The sequence below is a fragment of the Pristis pectinata genome, chromosome 2 (genome assembly GCF_009764475.1).
Source record: "Pristis pectinata isolate sPriPec2 chromosome 2, sPriPec2.1.pri, whole genome shotgun sequence".
In the NCBI taxonomy this organism is placed as follows: Eukaryota; Metazoa; Chordata; class Chondrichthyes; order Rhinopristiformes; family Pristidae; genus Pristis; species Pristis pectinata.
Window position 1 is genome coordinate 48661784 of NC_067406.1, and position 13602 is coordinate 48675385.

The following is a 13602-nucleotide window of genomic DNA, read 5'->3' on the forward strand; positions in this document are numbered from 1 at the left end:
CCTTCCATCCTTCACCACATTAGAGATGGGGATGTTTGTGCTGTTTAATTCTGTTTAGAACTCTTCAGATAAACAGAAGTAGAGCAAAACCCAGATAATTTCTGGGCTTGGGCTGATAAGTGATGAGTAACATTCAGAACATGTAAATACCTAGCCATGACCAAATCGGACAGGAAAGACTCGAACCATCTCAACTTGAAATTCAATGCTTTTTTAAAAAAATATTGGAGCATCTCCTACAATGAACGTACTGACAATTACCACTGAAACTTAGCCAGTGTTCAAGAACGCAGCTCACACGTTGAGGACACCTGGAGTTATATATTAGGAATTGGCCTTGTCACTTGGCTGACATCTCATGTACAAAATGATCACTTTATAACACACTGTTATTAAGCAAGAAGTGATAGTAAGGAGATGCACAATAAATATTCTGCTGTTGGAAATAAATCATGAGATTTAACATAGCCTACAGTTGGATATTTCTGAAAATCTAATTATTAAACCTCAGAATGTTAAACATAGGCACTAAACAATACAATATATATATAAACAACTGGGTCCTAAGAAAAGTTCAAGCATTTTATATTCCATATTCCAATATACTGATATGTCTAATGAAAAATATTTGAGAAAACTTGCTCAATTTTTAATGTAGCTCTTCCTGATTACAGAAAAATGCGTTGAAAGATTCAGGACTTACAGTGCAGGTTTGTGTGAGCAGAAATAAAAATGCCTCTTAAAAATTCTTCATAAAACCCAGGTCCCACAGTGTCTAAAGGTTATGCCCTTCCCAACCCAATGTAAATGCAGGACACTCACATTTCATGGACTTTTGTATGTGGGGACCCAATTATATTAATGACAGTTTCAGCAGAAGCTTTACTGAATCAATGGAGAAATGTGAAGTGGGATGAGCCCAAGTAGCTTATTATTGCAGGCATGGACATAAAAGGCTGAATGCCTAAATCAAGATATTGGGAGTAGCATAGCATTGAGTGGAATCCTACCTCTGAGCTTCTTTGATTCTTTCCTTGGAATTCATTTAATCCATGAAAAAACCTTTAAGGTCAATTCCATCAGGTGGAAATGGAAAGGGACAACAGAGATTTTAAAATAAAAATGCTGCATATTAAAATAATAACCTAGTTGGATTATCATTACTCATTTATAGAGTATAGAATTACTTAATATTACAGCAATCATTCTCAATTACTTCCTTAATGCTGATTCACAGATTGATATTGTTTTTGCCTTTTTATAGGTCTTCTTCAAGCATCCCAAGCATTTAATGTCGATGTGATGAAAGCCAAAACATTTTCAGGCCCACCAGATGTTCTCTTTGGCACCTCCATTCAGCAGTTCTCAAACCCAGATGGTCAATGGTAAGGCAGAGATTACTCTGTAATTTATTTTGAGAAGAAAAACAATAGGATGCAGTTCACTGTGTGTTAAATGCTGAGAGACTGCTTCTATTGGCTGCACAGACTGTAACTGTGAGATAAAATTTCAGTGTAAGAGATTAATCATTCAGAATTGAGAAACAGATTGAGAGTCCTTGGAATTCCTTCCCTCAAAGGGTTAAGGTTGTTCAGTGGTTTAACATATCCAAGGTTAAGATTGATAGATGTTTTGGACACTAAAAGAGTAAAGAGATACAACTATCAGATAGAAGCCTGGACTTGAGGTACAGGAACAAGTGTTGAATGGCAGAGCAGGCTCAAGGGGCTGTACAGCCTTTTTGTGGTTCTATTAAGTGTCTTCTTATCTTTGACCTAGTTATGTCTATTGTACCACCTAGAATGATAAAGTGAATGAAAATGCATGACCAGTACAATTTTCAATTTGGGCAGTATGAAGATAAAAGTGGAATGCATGACTTGCCCTCCTTGTTTATTCATTTTGGAATGATGTTAAGATGCCAGCTTCGTGATAATTAAGTGAAGTGTAAATTGTAGGTCTATTATTCATAGCATTTTAATGTGAAACTTTGGAGAGAAAGTGTTATTGAACAAAGAAAATAGTCAGTATTGAAATAAGCAAAGGTTGAAAGAAAACTTTGCTAGATTGAAAAAAAAATTATAGTAAGTTGTTCTCCATGCAAAGAAATAATAGAACTGATGAATGATTACTTTAAATCTATCTTTACCAATAGACAGGGTGTGTAGTAAAAAGTAGACACAAGAGAGACTGCAGATGCTGGAAATCTGGAGCAAATCGAAGCAAATCCCGACAATTTCAAAGCTGTTACTTGGCTGGTCCGTGGGACAGCTCTCCCAGTAAATGTTATTGCCATGTCTGAATCTGATGACTATGTTGATGCCCAGGTGGTCAATGTGATTTTACTCTTATTACATTTGTCAGTAGTGGTTTGCTCCAATTTCAGACAGTGGTTAAGAGTAAACCACAGTGCTGTAGGATTTGGAGTCACACATTAGTCAAAGCAGGTCAACTAGCAAGTTTCATTCCTGAAAGAAAAATAAAACATGTTTTTCTTTCAGTTTTGTAATCACCATGACTAATTTTTCTTTCAAATTACAGATTAATTTAATTAACTGCATTAAATTTTATTTGAATTCATGTCATTGCATCATTAATCTAGCTCAGTGGATTTCAGAAATAAAAACAGAAAACACTCAGCAGGCTAGGCAGCATCTGGGGAAAGAGAAAATGATTTAATGTGTCAAGCCAAAGACCCTTTGTCAGAACAGGGGAAGAAAGGAAAACAAGTTAGTTTTAAATTACAGAGAAAGGTCAGGTATCAGACATGCAATAGGTGGGCATCATCACTTCAACAATGAGATGGCCTAGAAGGTTGGGGGGGAGTAATGGGTTTTGGCAGGTGGGGTATACTTCAGGATCTCAAAGATTGGTGTGCTCTCCTAATTCATTGGTGCAGGCTACACTCCCCTTGAATTGGGATCTTTCTTACACAATTGTATTTCTCTGCAGTATTCCAGTTTTCAGACACATAACTTACTTTTTGTTCCTTTGCATAAACTTTGCATTGCTATTTCAAGTGTCTGAAGAAACCTGGTCAGGTTGCCAAGTATTTCTACTTGTATACACTTGATTCCTGGATAGAACTAGAACTATTTGTTGAGAGAGTCATCTGCAAATAGGTATCCCTTCTTTCTCATAACACAAGGTATCTGCATTGCATCATATAGCACAGAAAGATGATATTATGTGGTTGGTGGTGGCATGTCCTCTTTGGGGAAAAAAGGATTCTTATTATCATTCCTCTGTTCTTTTTATGCAATGCTGTTAATTTACCTTTTACAAGCGTATATTCAATTCTCTTTTTGCAAAGTTACAACTGAATCTACTTTCACCTGCATTGCTGTCAATTCTTCTGAAATTATAACAAATCATTGCTTAAAAAAGATTATTCTTAATTTACTCTCAGTACTTCTTAAATCTGAGTCTTCTGGTTACTATCACTTCTCAGTGAAAATGTCCTACTAAACCATAAATAATTTTGAACAGTTCTATACCTCTCATAACCTCTTCTGATCCAACAATCTCAACTTCCCAGTCTCTTCACATAACTCAGCTCCCTCACCCTTAGTACCATCAGTAATTCTCTTACGCATCCTCTCCAAATTTTTTAACGGCTCTTGTATCAGATTGCTATAAACACAATATTACTGATGCTGGAGCATAACTCTATGGATAGTAAAGTATGGCATTTACAAAAATTATTTACATTTATATAGCAATTTTAAACATATAAAAATGCTTCATAGATGGGGGATAAATAATATGGAGCCAAGCAGGAGATATAACAAAGGGTAACTAGGACCCACTCAAACTCATCTCTAAACTCCTAGACCAAGGACTCTGCAGCCCCTTCTGCAACTGGATCCTTGACTTTCTGACCAACAGACTACAATCAGTAATGATAGGCAACAACACCTCTTCCACAATTACCCCTCAACATCAATGCCCTGTAAGGTTGCATCCTCAGCCCCTTACTAAGGGCCCTATATACTCACAGCTGTATGGCCAGATTCCACTCTAACTCCATGAATGACACCACTGTAGTGGGACGGATCTCAAACAGCAATGAGACGTAGTACAGGAAGGAGATAGAGAATTTAGTGGCATTGTGTCAAGACAACATTTCCCTCAATGTCAGCAAAATGAAGGAGCTGGTCATTGACTTGAGGAAGCGGAGTGGAGTACGTGGCCCTGTCCGTATCAGTGGTGTTGAGGTGAAAATGGTTGAAAGCTTCAAGTTCCTAGGTGTGAATATCACCAATAATTTGTCCTGGTCCAGCCACTTTGATGCTACACACCAACGCTTCTACTTCCTCAAAAGGCAAAGGAAATTCGGCATGTTCCTGATGACTTTTACCAGTTTTTATAGATGCACCGTAGAAAGCATCATAACTTAGTATGACAACTGCTCTGCCCAAGACCGCAAGAAATTCCAGAGAGCAAACACAGGCCAGACCATCACGCAAATCAGGCTCCCCTCCATTGACTTCATCTACACTTCCCGATATCTCAGGAAAGCAGCCAACGTAATCAAAGACTCCTCCCACCCCGGACATTCTCTCTCCTTCCCCCTCCCACTGGGTAGAAGATACAAAAGCCTTAGAGTACAAACCAGCAGACTTCTATCCTACTGTTATCAGACTCTTGAATGGACCTCTCATAGGCTAAAAGTTGAACTCCTGATCTCCCAATCTACATTGTTGTGTCCTTTACACTTTATCCTCTACCTGAACTGCACTTTCTCTGTAACTGCAACATTATTTTCTACATTCTGTTTGATTTTCACTACCTCAGTATATTCATGTATGCCATGATCTGTCTGGATGGCACAAAAAACAAAAGCTTTTCACTGTATCTAGGTACATGTGACAATAATAAACCAACAACAATACCAGTATCAACCTACCACTTAGGTACTGCCATTTAGCCAGACACCTGCTATTGTGCAACATGGAAATTGATCATAACTACAAAGGTTAAATATTATCTCACCAAGGTAATGGCAGGTTTTCATTATTCATTTACGGGACCATTGACAAGGCCAATATTTATTGCTCATTACTCATTGTTCTTGAAGTGGTGGAGGTAAGCTGCCTTCTTGCACTGCAGTCATCTTTTTGGAGAAGGTACTCCCATGGTGTGATTGAATAGCGAACTCCAGGATTTGGATCCAGTTTCAATAAGGGAAAAACAATATATTTCCAAGTCCAGATTGTATGTGATCGGAAGAAGAATTTGCAATTTGTAGTGTTCCCTTGTTCGTCTTGATGACAGGAATTACAGGTTGTGAGGTACTGTCAGTGCATCCTAGGCAAAAAAAGTGCAGTGCATTTTAAATTAATTTCTTAAATCACTTCATAAAAGACAGTCAGAATGGAATTTTCAATCTTATCCATTTCATCTGACAAGCAGAAGAAATGCCCTTTCAGCTGAGATATAAACATACCTAAAAAAATTTCACAAATTTTCGCTGGCTCTGGAATATATTCTTTAAATCTGAAAAATGAGAAAATGCAATTCCAGATATCTGATTGTGAAGTTCCTTCTGTTTCAAAAAGACCATGATTTTCTTTACATTGGATTTTCCATTGTTAGATTATTGAAGGGAGGACATTTTGACCTGTAATTGAACACCAATATCTTGACTGACATTGCCTTTATTGTTAACTTCATTTAATGCATACAGCCACTAGTGCAGATAAATTGGTTGAAAATCAAATGTAATGACTTGCTTCCTGTTGCTATTCTTTTAAAACAGAATGTGAGCGATTCATTGAACAAAGAGAGATGCCTGTTCATGGTCTTGGATCGCAATCTGGATCATGGTCCATATTTATAATGTCCTTTGATCTCATTCCTCAAATGTACACATTTCTGCATACTGTAATTTTAGAAGTGGTTTTCACACAATCATTAGCGCTGTTCCATGATCTGTCTCCATTTTGCAATTGGTCTTGAAGATTGACTTATTTGATATCATTGAAAAGGATTGTTCAAAGTTAAGCTTTACAAATTCGCATGCAAAATTGTATTCTTCAAATTAGCCATGAGAAAACATCTTCCAACCTTCTCTGCCATACTCCATAACATAGATCCAAGTTAATTTGACTGCTATATACTTAAGTATAAGTTTTTGCAGCAATGGTATACAAGGTAAGGAAATTCTTCTTTCAGTGTCAGAATGCACAAAGTTGTTCTTTGTTCATTACTCTTATCTCCTCATAGACCGCAATAAATTAACTAAACTATTTGTGCCCTATCTTTAGCACCCAGTTGCAGAAACACATTCTCCTGAGATAGATAGACTACACACAAAAGGCAAAATAGAATGCCAGTCTGAATTTTTTTGAGGCAGAAGTTCTAATCAATTGCTTAAAGTGGAACATTAAAGTTTTATTTTCTATAAAAATGGATTATGTATGCCCCAATATAATGCCCTTAGGTCAGTATAGTAATCTGTACAGGGTAGTTGTTGGTTAACCAACGTCTTCCTGCTACTTTTTGTTTTTCTTTACAAAGCAACAAATCCTAAATTGAGTGTTTCAGCACTGCAGATGTGGTCATCCATATTTTTGGAAGATTGCTTAATATTTCCAGTGATTGTTAATTCCACACAAGTTATGACCACTTACTTTAACATGAAACTTTGTTGATATGTGTTGCTGCAAATATTTCCCTTTTATGTAAAGCTGCCATTTATATAAAAGTTTTATTTATCTGCAAAAAATAACTTGAAGAAAATGTTCTCAAACAGGTAACACAAAAGATCCTTATGTAATAAAAACATTTGGTGAAGTTTGCATACCACAAATGCTCTGAAACAGGTACTGGATAGATGCACAGAGTGGACAGTAAAACTTGGGACCCTCAAATAAAATCTACACCCAGAAATCTGGGTGTGGCATGATCCATCTGCACATGATTATCCTTTTGCAGCTTTCAATAAGTGAGACTCTGTAGTGGAATCTTACAGCCTCAAGATTTGTAAATTATAGTAGATTCAGGCCAGTTCATTTATTGCGACATAATAATTCAGTCTCATGGGAAATTTTTGAGCCTTTACAACTTAGATTGTGCAAACAAAATTAAATGTAATGCTTTTAGCTCCAAAGCCAGCTACTCCAATAAGTTAAAGCTGGACGTTATTACAATTTTCAAAATGCCTGTCTTTTTTTTATGCAGGAATTTTCAGACAAGGACAAACAGGCCTTAGGATTTGCAAGGAATTACAAGATTCTACATAGTGGCACTAGGCAGATCTCATGAAATATATAGACTAATTCTTAGAGCAACTGGTCTGGGCAGAGGCCTTGAAGTCAGCAATGTCTATCTGTATCTGCCCCACCATTCCCCATAGACCTCAGCTACTTTAACTACAGAAAACATTCAACATGGTTACAAGTGAAGCATAAGTGTAGCATTTCCTTCAGGAAGAATGGTGAACAGTATCTACAATATAGGAGCTGTGTGGTATTGGAATGGCTGTGCAGGTGGCAGTAGAGGAGCAAGTTTGTGCTCTGCAGTCCTAGAGATGGACCAAAAGTGTTTATCCCATTCAAGCTCTGAAAGAACCAAGGCTCTGTGAAATTCACAAGCTGTGTACTTGCACAGCTCCTAAAGTTACCATGCAAGCTTTGGTGAGGTCATGAGTGTGCCTCACAAGCACAACTTGGGTAATGCCGTGGGATGACAGAGAAAACTAATAATTAACTCAGTGAAAAAAATATAATCTCTCCCTTCCTTCAAAGTATAGGTTCTATCTCGCAAGTTATTCTGGGCAAGATCATAAAAGTCATAACATTGTTTAAACTTCAAAAATTGCTGTCCTAAACAAACAGAGCTCCTTTTCTCTGAATTTGCTCTATGATACTATTTGTTTATTTCAGCCTTCCTCTCTCTCTGTAAATTATTCAGAAGTAAATGCTGTATGACCTTTCAACCAACACAGACTCAAACAATTTCTGTCTCCATGCATCGCAATTCTAGAAAGACTTTAAATTGTTATATTGAGGGTGGGGAAAGGAAATGATCAACTTCAGGAGCAATTTGACTTGGACATGTTTTCACTCTGCTGTTATGCCATGCAATGCCAGCTCTTTGTTATTGTAACAGGCATTCCTACTTTGGGGTTCATGAGAGGAAATAAACATGTGGCTACAGGAAGCAAATTAGGATGGCAAATAATAATATAGCCTTTAATACAAGGAGTATAAGAGTGAGGAAGTCTTTTGAGACTGTACAAGGATTTGGAGAAATCAAATTTAAAGTAATGCGTGAAGTTTTCTGTTCAGTGCCTAAAGCAGGATATACTTTTGGATCAGTGCATTGTAGTTTCACCAGATGGATCAATGGGATGAAAAGATTGTACCAGAAAAAGAAATTGACAATTAGCCTATTATCACTAGAATTTGGAAGAATATGAGAGGCAACCTCTTTGAGATAGAAGGTTTCGAAAGGGACTGACAAGATAGATGTGAAGATATTGCTTCCTTCGGCTGGTGAGCTGGGATCAAGGACAGCCCATTAAGATATGCCTGGGGTGCTGAGGAATTCCTTCATGGAGAGCGCTCTGAATCTTTCAAATTCTGTGCCTCAGAGGTCTGTGGATGCTTATTTGTTGAGTATATTCAACAACAAAATCAAAAGGTTTTTGGTCACTGAGGAAATCAGAGGATATGAAATCAGACAACATGAAGTATAGGATGGTACACAATTTTATTAATTGTAAGTTTGGCTTGAGGGGCTGCATGTCCTGGAGTCGTAGGGTTACACGGCATGGAAACAGGTTCTTTGGCCCAACTCATTCATGCTGACAAAGTTTCCTACCTCAGGTAGTCCCATTTGCCTGCATTTGGTCCACATTCCTCCTAAACATTTCCTAACCTGTCTAAATCCTTTTAAATGTTGTAATTGTACCTACCTCTACGACTTCCACTCGGAGCTCATTCCACGTACCCACCACACTCTGTGTGAAAAAATTGCCCCTCAGATCCCCTCTAAATTTTTCCCCTCTCACCTTAAATCTATGCCCTCTAGTTTTAGACTCCCCTACCTTGGGAAAAAGATTGTGACCATTCACTTATCTATACCCTTCATGATCTTATATACCTCTATAAGTTCACCCCTCAGTCTTCAATGCTCCAAGGAAAAAAGCCCCTGCCTATCCAATCTCTTCCTATAACTCAATCCCTCCAGTCCCAGCAATATCCTTGTGAATCACTTCTACATCCTTTCAAGCTGAATGACACCCTCCCTGTAGCTAGGCGACCAGAACTGCACACAATATTCTCAAGTATGGTCTTACGAACATCTTGTACAGTTGTAACATGACATTCCAACTCTTGTACTCCATGCCCTGACTGATGAAGGCAAGCTTGCCAAACACTTTCTTCACCATCCTGTCTACCTGTGTCACCACTTTCAGGAAGATATGGACTTGTACCCCTAGGTCCCTCTGTTCTACAATACTCTCTAGCGCCCTGCCATTTATCGTGCAAGTCCTGCCCTAGTTTAACTTAACAAAATGAAACACTTGTTGCACTTGTCTGAGTTAAATTCCATCTGCCATTCCTTGGCCCAGCTGATCTAGATCCTGCTGTAATCTTAGACAACCTTCTTCCCTGTCCACTATACCACCAATTTTTGTGTCATCCGCAAACTTACTAACCATGCCAACTACATTCTCATCCAAATAGTTACTATAAATGATGAACAACAGTGAACCCAGCACCGATCCCTGTGGCACGTTGCTGGTCACAGGCCTCCAATCTGAAAAACAGCCCTCCACTTCCACCTTCTGACTCCTACCATCAAGCTAATTTTGTATCCAATTGGCTAGCTCACCCTGGATCCCTTGCAATCAAATTTCTGTACCAGTCAACTATGTAGGTCATTGTCAAAGGCCTTGATAAAGTCCATGCAGACAATGTCCACTGCCCTGCTCATGTCAATCTTCTGGATCACCTCTTCAAAAAACTCAAACAAATTTGTGAGACAGAATTTCCCATGCATGAAGCCATGCTGACTATCCCTAATCAATCCTTGCCTTTCCAACTGCAGATAGATCCTGCCTCTCAGAATCCTCTCCAGTATCTTTCCCATCGAAGCAAAACCCCCTGAAAAGAAGCAACCATCATCAAAAAGTAAATATTTTGATAAAATGTAGTTCAGGACAATAGAGACAGGAATAAAATGGAAGTTCCTCCTCTCTCCATAGCACTTCTGATTGGCTCCTCCAACAGTGGTCCATTGTTGCCCAGCTCTATTTGAGGCCCACTAATGGTTAGCAAATATCTTTCCCACCCCGCATCTGTTCTTATGTTCTTATTCTTGCCCTGTTAACAGTGGTTAATGCCAAGTTAAAATTAACCCCAGAGAAAAGAGGTCAGATGTGGTTTTTATCCAAGAAAAGCGGGCAAGAGAGATAATTGACTTGGTCTAAGAATTGAAGGGGCCAACGGGTGCATGCAAGATGAATAGGGGAGAGATAATGCAAGGAGAACAAGGATGCAGAAATAAAGAGAAACAAGGATGTAAAAGTGGGAGAATAGAGGAGAGGAAGGAATCAGGAAGGATGAAGAATAACATTGCCAAACATGTTAAATCACAGTGGGATCTCCCAGAATTGGAGGGAGAGAGACGGAGATAAGAAGGAGGGAGAAAAGAGATTATTGGACCTGGGTTAGCAATGGTCATTGAGAGAGAGAGAGAAGGTTATTATGCTCACTCAAGATGCTGGATTTCATTCATCTTAACAGCTTCTATCCCACTGTGATAAGACTATTGAACGGTTCCCTTATATGATGAGGTGGACTCTTGACCTCACAATCTACCTTGTTTGACCTTGCGCCTTATTGTCTACGTGCAATGCACTTCCCTGTAGCTGTGACTCTTTATTCTGTATTCTGTTATTGTTTTTACCCTGTACTACCTCAATGCACTATGTAATGAATTGATCTGCATGAACGGTATGCAAGACAAGTTTTTCACTGTATCTCGGTACAAGTCACAATAATAAACCAATACCCAAATGGTAGAAAGCACATTTTATTTGATGCAAAGTTAAGAAAACAAGCCCAACCTCAGGGACCAAAGATTTGCCTAAAACAGGTATTAAGTCCTTTGTTCGTGTAAATAATGGGTTTAATATTTAGTTGTATGACTTCTCTGACAAGTTGGGCTGATCCTGAGTAAAGAAGGTGTCAGGCCTGCACTTTTGAGGATTTTCAGGCATGGATTTGAAGCAGCCAGCAGCCAACTTCAAAAATATAGTGACTTCTTATAGTCGGAAGAGCAGAGGTAGGAAATAAAAGGAAAGTTCCTCCTCTCTCCATGGCACTTCTGATTGGCTCTTCCAACTGAGGTCCCAGAACTATTGGAGGGCCATATACTAGTTAGCAAATAATCCAAAATGAACTGAAATTGAGATGGACCAGTTCTGTTAATCTGCCATATTCCCTGGAAGTTCTCCTGAGTGCAGAGGGATTGTGGGTTTGTGGTTCTACTTTGGAATGTTTGTTCAGAAGCGCTGGGGGAAAGGAAACCATTGGGTCCTGCTCTTCAGGTCCGGATTCTTCTAGTCATCTGGGCATTGAGTTATTTTCTGAATAGATTTTCTTTCACTGGCTTCATTTTCTTTTCTGAGGGTGGAGTTTGAGGGGATGTGATACATTTCTTTTTATAGTCAGGAGGTTTCATTTAGTGTCACATTTTTTTTCCCTGCACAGTGACATGCTGTGGGGTTGTTAATTGTGCTTTTCATTTGTGCTTTTGGATATTCTCGTTAATGGCTGTCACATGGAGTCACAAGAGACTGCAGATGCTGGAATCTGGAGCAATACACAAAATGCTGGAGGAACTCAGCAAGCCAGGCAGCATCTATGGATGGAAACGAACAGTCAACGAACAGTCAATGTTTCGGGTTTGGGCCCCTACATCTGGATTCAGATGAAGAGTCTCAACCCAAAATGTCGACTGTCCATTTCCCTCCATTGATGCTGCCTGACTCGCCTAGTTCCTCCAGCATTTTGTGTATTGCTATTGTCAATGGTTGTGTTGGTCCTGGGAATGGTAGAAAAGATTTTTGGTGGAGAAAACTCCAAGGTGGTTGTTTTTCTGATCTTTGTTTTCTGTAGACATTTATACATTGACTTTCTTCACAGCAGCACTTAAAGAGCATATCTGTTTGCTTGCCAGTTGGGATCTTGTTGGGTAGCAGCATCCTTCTGTACTTAAACAACTGGACAGTTTCTTCAGACTTCCAGTATCCTGCTAGTTAGTGTCTCCAATACATCAGGCACCCAATGGGCAATGTCCAATTGATTTGTTTCTGTCTTGTATTATGGCAAATAATTGCATCCTCAATGCAGATAGATTCCACTTCTTCTTGTGTGTGTATCATGATCTTTTTGTGGTGTTTCTGATTTTAGTGCTGGTAGCTTTTGCCAGCCTATCTGACCAATGTTCACCTCTCAAACTACAGTGCTGTGAATGGAATTTCACTCTGCACAAACTGGCTGATGAAATGCCCAAATTATGACTGTCAATGCATACTTCATGAGTTCTAAAGCAATTTGGAATGTTCTGTGGCGATGAATGACACCCATCAAATTGAAAGTTCTTCTTTGTGTATCTGCCATCCAGTGGGTAAAGTTAGGAATCACGCTGATATTTGACGAACACTTTGAAAGATATGTTCAAAGGTAATGCAATGTCCTTCAATAAATGAGTCATGTCATACAATGGCCATGTAATACAACTTTGACAATGTCACCTAGCACCTAGCACTTCCTCTGTAGCTGTGACACTTTACGTTGTATTCCGTTATTGTTTTTACCCTGTACTGCCTCAATGCACTGTGTAATGAATTGATCTGTACCAATGGTATGCAAGACAAGTTCTTACTGTACCTCGGTGCAAGTGACAATAATAAACCAATACCAAGTCAATTTTTGTTTCATAGCAATTCAATTTTTGAGGCCCTCAATGAACTAAGTAGTACATTTACCACCATAGACCAACAATAGGAACAATGAAAGATTCTATTATTATTGAAGTGCTAACACTCAGAAGATAATAGGAAGAAGATTGGGTAGAGTCAACATGGATGTGTGACAAATCTGTTACTTTTTTGAGGATGTAACTAGCAGAATGAATAAAGGGAAACCAACCGATGTGGTAAAGTTGGACTTTCAGAAGGCCTTTGATAAGGTGACAGATAAAATTTAGAGCACACGGCATTAGGGGTTACATACTGGCATGGATTGAGGATAGGTTAATGGAAGAAAACAGAGAAGGAGTAAGCAGTTTAGAAGGCTGCGACCACAGGGGTGCCACAGCTGTTCACAATCCATATCAATGATTTGAATGAGGGAATCAAGTGCAATATATCCTTATTTACTAATGACACCAGGCTGGTTGGCAGAATGAGTTATGAAGTGAATGCAGAGAAACTTCAAGGGAATATAGACTGGCTATCTGAATGGGAAAGGACAGGGTAAATGGAAAAGAATGAGGAAAAACATGAAGTTGTCCACTCTGAGAGATAAAGGAAATGTATTTTTTAAATGTTGAGATATTGAAAAGTTTTGGTGTTTGGAG

General features: G+C 38.8%; 1 protein-coding gene across 3 annotated transcripts in view; it reads left to right on the forward strand.

The window, feature by feature from the left end:
* itga2.2 (integrin, alpha 2 (CD49B, alpha 2 subunit of VLA-2 receptor), tandem duplicate 2) overlaps nucleotides 1–13602 on the forward strand; it is a 105357-nt gene that overhangs the window by 27279 nt on the left and 64476 nt on the right. For all 3 annotated transcript variants that reach the window (XM_052010336.1, XM_052010334.1, XM_052010335.1), the window contains exon 2: nucleotides 1265–1385. In XM_052010336.1, the coding sequence (XP_051866296.1) occupies nucleotides 1265–1385 (121 nt within the window). The remainder of the gene's footprint in view (nucleotides 1–1264; nucleotides 1386–13602) is intronic.